Consider the following 10,203-nt stretch of genomic DNA (forward strand, 5'->3'; position numbering starts at 1 on the left):
GAACAAATTTACAAACTCTGGAACAAATCTTACGGAAGCCCTAAAAGGCCATACATACATACATTTCATTCCACCTGTTTTCCCGTGATAACGAGATAATTTCCTCAGTTTTCTCGTGATAACGAAATAATTAATTTGAGATCTCGAGAAAACAAAACAATAGTCTAGTGTATTAAATCAAGTGCGCCCGTATTACAGAATGTATGGCAAATGCATGTAGTCCATGATACGGAGCGAGCAAACCTATTACGCCACTGTAAAATCCCTTTGATCCATAATTTATGACAAAGGTTTGTACACTTGATCTCAGGACTGGAGTGAGGATTTTCAATTCAAAATAATGAACTTTGAGGATGAATTGCTGAAAAATGATACAGTAAATATGCTTGATACTGAGTGAGTGAACAGTCCGCATGGTCCTGAGATCAAGTGTATCAACCTTACTAATTTCGATAGTAATATCTGATAGTGAGGATCTGGAGCCACATGAAACAAGTCCAGTCAGGACTACTTGCTACAGGTAAATAAAAAATGATAATGACTCAGTTAATTTTAATTCATTAATTACGCAGAAAAGAAAAATGTTTTGTTATGTTAAGATGTTTTAACGTGCAAATGTTAATTTTCCACCAGTAAATACACAGACCTGTATGCACCATGTGTTGAGGAAGAGGATGAGGAGTTGGTTGCAGACAATATGAAGAGTTTACAACACACACCAATGTAAACTGAGCTGTACAACATTTCTGGTCTTTAAATAATTTTTGTAAAAGTGGAAAATCCACTAATTAGGTCACTTTTTTTGTCATTACAGCAAGGAGATGAACATTACTCTACCTGACATTATTGCCAACCTATCACATCCCGTTGATCATGGAAGAGTCAGCAGGTTCAACATCTCAACGGCTAATGTTTGGGATGGAGCAGTCAGAGGTTTCAAGTGTACAACATACTCTGAAACCTGTGACATGCTGGTCAAATTTACTGATGATGCTGGTGTTTTGGAAGAAGGAATTGACACAGGTGGACCAAGGCGAGAGTTTTTAACTCTGCTAATGAAACATCTGAAAGACCGGCCCATTTTTGATGGACCAGAAGGACATCGGTTCTTGGTCTACAATGCAAATGGTATGCATAGGGTTAGATGTGTACTATACTAATGGTTAATGATCAATAACCATATATATCACGTGACATATACTTTGTTGCTTGAGTTTCATCTTAATACATTATAGTGTACATAATACATTACATGTTTTGATTTTGCTATATGACTTCATTCACTGCTGTTAGGGAGGATGAGTACTACCTGGCAGGAAAGATGATTGCAGTGTCAATTGTGCATGGAGGTCCAGGACCCCATTTCCTGTCAGAAGATGTTGTACATTATCTTGCTGGCCAGCCTTCATTTAAAGCAACAGTTAATTCAATAACTGATGAAGAAATACGGAAAGCTTTGCAAGAGGTGAGAACAGAATAAGGCTGCAGTGTGGTATAGCAGCGTATTACATAGTCTCTGCAGTGTTTTGAAACAATTTTTCCTTCCTTAATCAAATAAACAGAATTACCCTTATTTATTGTTTTGTGATAGTGCAACATTACACTATGCTATGCACAGTAACAATCAAAAAATCAGACATACTTTACCATATACTTAAATGAGTGTGTCCAAACTTTTGACTGTAATTGGGATAATAAAAACAGGCAAGGAGATACAGTACATACAGTTATTGACTTGAGTGTTTATATTTCTTTTTATGTTGTTCAGATTGAGAATGCTGCTTCAGTTGATGCTCTGTGAGAATGTACCATGAGACACAGCACAATGTTACAGACAGCAGGTTGTCTGAGACATGTGGCTACTGTTGAAGCAAAGAAAGACATTGTGTCTGACTCCCTCCACTGGTATATTATTGACCGCAACTCATCTGTAATTGACAGGTAAGATCATATTTGTAATGATGGGATTTTTGTAAGAATGCCTCATGGTCTAAAAGTGCTCAAGCCACCCTGCCCTCTGTGTCATTCCAGTCTTGCCATGTGCAAAACAAGACATGGGATTCTTTAGATCAGTTATGAGCAACACACAACCAATCTTCAAATGTATATTTGTTAAGGTGGATAGTCATTTTAGAGAATATTTAATAGTTTTCTTTGGGTAATTTAAATGTGATTGTCACTACACAAAAATGAAACGTTTGTGTTCACTCTTTAGATTCAAAGATGGTCTTTCAGCCCTTCAGTTTTTCACTGCACTACAGCTACACCCTGCTTTGCTGTCCCCTGTCCTGACCCACTCGGAAAAGGGGCTAACTGCTCTTCAGCTTGAGAGACTGTTCAAACCTGACCTCAGTCCACCAGGGAGTAACAGGACATGTAAAGAAAGTGAAACTTTGGGCTACTGGGCGGACTATCTCCTTGACTGTGAAGGTTTGTAAGTCACTCATATTTTAGTTGAGAAAGCACATTGCCAAGGTGCTGAACATTTTTTCTTTGCAGAAGGTCAGGCTGCTGTGTCTGTGGAAGATGTTTTCATGTTTGCAACTGGACTGACTTCACTTCCCCCATCTGGATTGGAACCATCACCAAAAATCGAGTTCCTGGATGACTCTCCATTCCCAATGGCAAATACATGTTCAAACACATTGAAATTACCACTCCTAGACACTTACACTGTGTGGACTTTGGACTTAAAAATTCCCCAGGATTTGGATGTTTTTAAGCTACAAGTCCCCTAGGGACTCTGAAAAGGTTGTTATTAAAGGTTGTTAAGAATCTTTATAATGTAAAGATATGTGAGCATGTTTTTTCTCACAGTTAACATAATGGCCATTATATTTTAGACAAAATAAACAAAGAAGGCCAACAAGTTTTAGTTTTTGTACTTGCAAAAATTGAATAAATATGCATTACTTTGCTAGTACTTGATTCATTTATTTCACCAAAAAACTGGGTGATATTCAGACATAGACGGCAGTGTTCCACCACTACAAATCAGATTTCAGGGCATAGAAAAAAAAAAAAAACTTAATCACTCTGAAATAAATAGCAGGAAGAAAAGAAAAGCCTCAAAGACTATTAACTTTTTGATTGTTTTATAGGTGAGCAATTTCTTTTAGCTTCATGTACAGTCCTGTTGCAGACTCCCAGTTTTCTGACTTCTGTAGTTGATGGCGCTCTATAGCAAAGTCCAAGTACTCCTGCATGTTTGGGTCCCCACATGTAGCTATTGATAGGCTTGCCTCAGGAAAGCCATCCAATTCAGTGTGTTCAATTTCAAATCCACAGTCTCTGGAGTCAAATCTATAGAAGACATAACAGCATTTACTTACATTTAAGTAAAAAAAAAAAAAAGACAGAAGACATGACGCTGTTCTGGAAGTGCGAATCCTGTGACTGTTCCACAGTCTCACACACTCATCCAAGTCCTTTTGAAGAACATCACCATAGCAAAATCTCAATAGGCACTGATGCTCATGACTCCCGTTGAAGTATCCTGCATCTCGGAGGTCTGAAAATAACTCCATCCAGAACTGGGATCTATCTATCTATAGACATGGATATATGATATAATGATATGTCTCTCTCTCTCTCTGTGTGTACATATATTTAAATATAAAATTACTTTATGAAGGCCACTTACCTTCCCTTTCTGAATATGGACCACCAGGACTCAATGTGCTGGTTATTAGTGGATGAGCCATACATGTGGCTGGACGCTCCAGAGTAGTAGTCATGGTGATGGTGACGTAGGGTACACTGAATCGCAGCCATAATGCCGTTCTCCGTGCCGCAATCAGTTCTCAATCTCATGGGGATGACACCAAGGTTTCGCACACATGACAGGAAATTATGAGCGATCACCTTTGGGTTATTATTTGTTGGTCCACATTCAAGCCACAGTACTTTACGTGAAAATCCATCTATGCATCCTGAAAGGGCCAGACTGAATGGTTTAAGTTTATCATAGCCATCAGCATGCCACATATAGTTCGGCCCCATTGAATGGTAGGTTCTTCTTACGAACCTTCTGCGTGCTCTCCTCTCACACCCTCGAGGGTTAAGCTCCCGGAGCAAATTCATCACGTCATCTCTTCTCACTCGAAGGCTGTACTTTTGTTTGCCACATTGTTCGGTAGCCAAACAGTTGTCCAGGTCCACGAAGTTCCAACCTGATGGCATTAATTACGACATTTGGCTCACAAATAGACCATCTTGTTGATAGTATTACAGGCTCATTACGGACAACTCTAGACTCTATTGCACCTCTGAAAAAGAAGATAATTAAACAAAGAAGGTTAGCACCATGGTATAGCCAGCAGACTCGTAAATTAAAGCAAGAGGCACGTAAATCTGAACGCAAATGGCATGCCACTAAACTGGAAGAATCTCATCTCGTCTGGCAAGATAATTCTCAAAACGTACAGGAAGGCGCTCCGTAATGCCAGAGCAGCCTATTACTCTTCTTTAATTGAGGAGAATAAGAACAACCCCAGGTTTCTCTTCAGCACTGTAGCCAGGCTAACAGAGAATCACAACTCTACTGAACCATCTATTCCTTTAGGTCTAAGTAGCATTGACTTCATAAGCTTCTTTAATGATAAGATTATAACTATTAGAGACAAAATCCATCACCTCTTGCCCTCAACAGGCATTGATCTGCATTCTGATACAGCAAGTTTTGAAACAGCTGTAAAACCTGTTATGTATTTAGACTGTTTTTCTCCAATTGACCTTCATCAAATAACTTTAATCATTTCTGCAGCTAAGCCGTCAACCTGTCTCTTAGACCCATTCCCAACCAGGCTGCTCAAGGATGTTTTACCTGTAGTTAGTAATTTGTTATTGGATATGATTAATCTGTCTTTATTATCAGGATATGTACCACAGTCCTTTAAGGTAGCTGTAATTAAACCTCTTCTTAAAAAGCCCACTCTAGACCCAGAGGTCCTAGCCAACTACAGACCGATATCAAACCTTCCCTTTCTGTCTAAGATACTTGAGAAAGCTGTAGCTAATCAGCTGTGTGACTTTCTCCATAACAATAGTCTATTTGAGGATTTCCAGTCAGGATTTAGAGTGCATCATAGCACAGAGACCGCATTAGTCAAAGTTACAAATGACCTCCTAATGGCATCAGACAAAGGACTCATCTCTGTACTTGTCCTGTTAGATCTTAGTGCTGCATTTGACACCATTGACCATCAAATTCTTTTACAGAGACTGGAACATCAAATTGGCATCAAAGGAACCGCCCTAAGCTGGTTTAAGTCGTATTTTTTTAGATCGATCTCAGTTTGTTTACGTCAATGATGAATCCTCCATGCAGACCAAAGTTTGTCACGGAGTCCCACAAGGTTCTGTACTTGGACCACTTCTATTCAGTTTATATATATTCTTCCTTTAGGGAACATTATTAGGAATCACTCTATCAATTTTCATTGTTATGCTGACGACACCCAATTATATTTATCGATCAAGCCTGATGCAACCAATCAGTTAACTAAACTCCAAGCATGCCTTAAGGATATAAAAAGTTGGATGACCTACAATTTTTTGATGTTAAATTCAGACAAAACTGAAGTTCTTGTAATTGGACCCAAACACCTCAGAAACTCTCTTTCTAGAGACTTAGTTACTTTAGATGGGATCACCCTGGCCTCCAGCTTCACTGTAAAGAATCTTGGAGTTGTTTTTGATCAGGATTTGTCCTTTAACGTCCACAAATTTCGAGGACTGCATTCTTCCACTTACGTAACATCGCTAAAATCAGATGCAGAAAAACTAGTCCACACATTTGTTACTTCAAGGCTGGACTATTGTAACTCTTTGTTATCAGGCTGCTCTAATAAGTCTCTTAGGACTTTGCAGTTAATTCAGAATGCTGCTTGCACGGTGTTTGACAGGGAACCACGATCCGATCCCTCCATTTTGGCTTCCTGCATGTGGCTACCCTTAAATCTAGAATAGAATTTAAAAATTCTCTCCTTACTTAAAAAGACTCTTCCTGGTCAGGCACCTATTCTAAAAGAACTCATAATACCTTACTACCCCTCTAGAACACTGCGCTCTCAGGACCTGGGTTCCGTGTGGTTCCTATAGTTTCCAAGTAGATTGGGAGCCAGAGCTTCAGCCTCAGGCTCCTCTTCTGTGGAAACAAATACCTTTCTGGGTTCGGGAGGTAGACACGGTCCAACACCTTTTAAGGAATAGACTTAAGACTTTCCTTTTTGATAAAGCCTTATAGTTAGGGCTGGCTCAGGTCATCCCTTAGTTATGCTGCCATAGGATTAGACTGCCGGGGGATTCCACCCCACACCAGGGTTATGCCTAGCCAGGCACGGTATTGGTTGAAGATGCACACATCTCCCTTACTGAAAACCCTCTCTCTCTCTCTCTCCCTCTCTCTCTCCCTCTCCATCTCTCCATCTGTGGACAATGTCTCACTACTGACATGTTACTAACCAAACTTCCCCGGAGTTTCTGTGCTAATGTCGTCCAGCAGGTTCTCGTGGATCGTGGCTGCTGCTGTGATCCTGCACAACGTTCCACTACATATATTATAACTGCCATTATTACTACCATATCTGTTCTGTAATCATTTTTACATCATTGGATTCATTGTCATTTGTCAGTTATTGTAATTGTACATATGTTTGTTGTTATTTGTCCTGTACACAGTGACCATCCATTGCACGTCTGTCCGTCCTGGGAGAGGATTCCTCCTCCTTGTGGCTTCCTGAGGTTCTTCCACATTTTTTCCCTGTTAAAAGGGTTTTTTGTGGGGAAGTTTTTCCTCACTAGAACGAGGGTCTAAGGACAGGGGTGTCACTCCCTGGTACGATTGTAAAGCCCTCTGAGGCAAATGTACTTTGGTGACTTTGGGCCTACAAAATAAAATTGATTTGATTTGATTTAATTTGAATAATCCTTTCTGCGGCACAACCCTGCTTGACTGAGAATACTTTTTAAAGTCCGCAAGCTGATCTTAATACCATGTAAACTTGACATCATGTCCACGATCACATCGTAAGAGGGTCCCTCATTAAAATTGTGTGCAATAATGTAGATAATCTGGTCTGGTCCGTTCCTTTGTGTTTTCGGAGTTGTATTTAAAAGAGTTTCGGGTTTAGTTGTAAAAGTGTTTCAGAGTTTGTAAAAGTTTTCAGAGTTTGTAAAGTGTTTCAGAGTTTTTGTAAAGTGTGTTCAGAGTTTGTAAAAGTGTTTCAAGTTTGTAAAAGTGTTTGGATTTTGTAATTTGTTTTTTGCACTTACCACCACCGTAGAAAGGGTGTCGGCTGCAAGTCCCCCCTGCTGAGACACGTCGTGCTCACCGCAGGCAGCTCTTCAGTGTTCAACAACAAAGAAGAAGACTTTGACTACCGCAACGTCATCTACTCATAAAATGTTTTGGAGTGTGGCGGGGAGGGACATTTGATCAAAGCCTGTCCCACCGCGGTGCCCCGGCGGCGGGGGCGCGGCCGCCCCTGCCCCGTGACCCATCCGCTCTTGCGGTGGGCTGGGCGGGTGCGGTTCTCCCGCTGCCGCTCCCGGCGGCTGACCCGTTCCGGCGCCGCGGCGTGTAGCCGGTCGGTGGGCCGGTACCGCCGGGGAGAAGAAGGAGAAAGACACGGGGGCTACCAGGCGATCATGGGCGGACTGGGACAAAAAATCGGCCCTGGCATTTTGGACCAGAGCAGCTCACAACAACGGTATGCCAGATTGCCAGTCCGTCCCTGAAGGCGATGCAGAGCCAGGCTGAAGGGAGCACTGAGGTGAATGGTGAGCGAGAGGAGGTGGGAGATGAAACAGGTGAGGACACAGGTGATACTTCAGGTAAAGGGGCAGGTGAATTGGTGAAGGATGTGCATGAAATAGGTGAGGGGGGTGAGGCAGGTGAGGTTGTTGGTGAAGTAGGTAAAGGGAATAAAGTAGCAGGTGAACTGGGGGAGGTAGCTGAAACAGGTGAGGTGGAAGAGGCAGGTGAAGCTGTAGGTGAGGCTGTAGGTGAAGCTGTGGGTGAGGCTGTGGGTGAGGCTGTAGCGATGTAGAGCTCCAATGACGTCCCCACGGACTGTCTAAAACTCGACGTAGTCTCTGTGACCGCAGACGTGTAAAACCTGGCGTAGTCTCCATGACGTCCCACACAGCTGTCTAAAAACCTGTCGTAGTCTCTGTGACGTCCCCAGAGCGGACGTGCCTAAAAACCTGCATGTAGTCTTGTGAGGTCCCCAAAGACTGGTCCTAAAATTTGACATAGTCTCTGTGGACTGGCACTGTCAAACCGGACTAGTCCCATGAGCGTCCCAACACCTGTCTAAACCTGGATGTAGTCTCCGGTGACGTCCCCAGCAGACGTCTAAACTGTTCGTATCCTGTGACGTCCCTGGCGTACGGTCTAAAAATTTTGACATAGTCTCTGTGACTGCCTGTCGAAAACCGCCATGTAGTCTCTGTGAGGTCCCACAGACTGTCTAAAATTTTGACAGTGTCTCTGTGACTGCAGACTGTCTAAACCCTGGACGTAGTCTCCATGAGGTTCGCGACAGACAGTCTAAAAAACCTGGCATATCGGGTACATCAACTAATGACTGTTTAAAACCTGGAAGTAGTCTCTTAACGACCCCACAGACTTTTAAACGTCGACATAGTCCGCTGTGACATCGCAAACAGCGGTCGAAAACCTGTTCGTATCTCTTGACGTCCCGGCAGGACTGTCTAAAACCTGCAGGTAGTCTCTGTGAGGTCCCCACAGACTGTCTAAAATTTTGACATAGTGCTCTGTGAACTGCAGACGTCGAAAACCTGGACGTAGTCTCCATGTGACGTCCCCACAAACCGTCTAAACCTGACGTAAGTCTCGCCGGACGTCCCACAAGACTGTCAAATCTGGATGTAGTCCTGTGACGTCCCTACAGACTGTCTAAAACTTCTACATATCTCGTGACGCCCACAGAGTGTCTAAAACCTGGCTGTAGTCCTCGGTGACGTCCCCAACATACTGTCTAAAACTGGACGTACTCTCCATAACTCCCGACAGACTGTCTAGAAACCTGTTCGTAGTCCTTTGACTCCCCGGACGGTCCTAAAACCTGCATGTAGTCTCTGGGTGAGGCCCCACAGACTGTCTAAATTTTGACATACTCGTGTGACTGCAGACTGGGTCTAAAAACCTGGACCTAGTCTCCATACGTCCCAACAACCTGTCTCAAAAACCTGAGTGAGTCTCCTTGACTTCCCCCAAGACTGTCTAAAACCTGGAAGTAGTCTCTGTGACGATCCCCAACAGGCTGTCAAAACCTGGACGTAGTCTCCATGACGTCCCCAACAGACTGTCTAAAACCGGTTCGTAGTCTCTGTGAGGTCCCACGCAGACTGTCAAAAATTGACATAGTCCTCGTTGACTGCAGACTGTCTAAAACCTGGACGTAGCTCCCTGACGTCCCCCACAACCTGTCCTAAAACCTGGACGTAGTCTCCGTGACGTCCACACAGACTGTCTAAAAAACTGGATGAGCCTATGGATCCCCACAAACTGTCTAAAACACTGGGAAGTCGCTCGTAAAGTCCACAGGACTGTCTAAACTAACTCGACGTATCTCTGTGAACCGCAACTGTCTAAGTCTGGAAGTACCGCTGTACGCCCAAAAGACTGTCTAAAAACCTGAACATAGTCCTGTGACGTCCCTGCAGTCTGTCTAAAACCTGGACTTAGGTCTCTGTGACGATCCTGACAAATTGTCTAAAAACTTCTACATAGTCTCAGTGTCTCGGCCCCCACCAGATTTCTAAAACCTGGACGTAGTCCTCTTGATGTCCCAAAACAGACTGTCTCAAACCTGGGACGTAGTCTCCATGACGTCCCAACAACTGTCTAAAACCTGTTTGTAGTCCTCTGTGACTCCCCGAGACGGACTGTGTCTAAAACCTGCATGTAGGTCTCTGTGTAGGTCCCCACAGACTGTCTAAAATTTTGAACATAGTCTCTGTGACTGCGACGATGGCTAAAACCAACAACCTGGACATAGTCTCCATGATGTCTCGACAGGACAGTCTAAAACCTGGACAATATGTCCAGTTCTGTGACATCCCTAATGAATGTTTAAATCCTGGAAGTAGTTCCCTTAACGACCACAAGACTGTCTAAAACTTCGACGTATCCTGTGACATCCCAATGGGTCTAAAACCTGGACGTAGTCTCTG

General features: G+C 43.0%; 1 protein-coding gene across 1 annotated transcript; it reads left to right on the top strand.

The window, feature by feature from the left end:
* The first annotated feature begins 859 nt into the window (after nucleotides 1-859).
* On the top strand, nucleotides 860-2,923 carry LOC109136902 (G2/M phase-specific E3 ubiquitin-protein ligase). The gene is made up of 4 exons (XM_027276878.1): nucleotides 860-1,128; nucleotides 1,769-1,941; nucleotides 2,216-2,430; nucleotides 2,500-2,923. Exons 2-4 carry the CDS (start codon nucleotides 1,811-1,813, stop codon nucleotides 2,736-2,738), a joined length of 585 nt encoding a protein of 194 aa, XP_027132679.1. The 5' UTR covers nucleotides 860-1,128; nucleotides 1,769-1,810; the 3' UTR covers nucleotides 2,739-2,923.
* The last annotated feature ends 7,280 nt before the right edge of the window (nucleotides 2,924-10,203 follow it).

Source organism: Larimichthys crocea, unplaced genomic scaffold (assembly GCF_000972845.2).
Source record: "Larimichthys crocea isolate SSNF unplaced genomic scaffold, L_crocea_2.0 scaffold661, whole genome shotgun sequence".
NCBI classification, from domain to species: Eukaryota; Metazoa; Chordata; class Actinopteri; family Sciaenidae; genus Larimichthys; species Larimichthys crocea.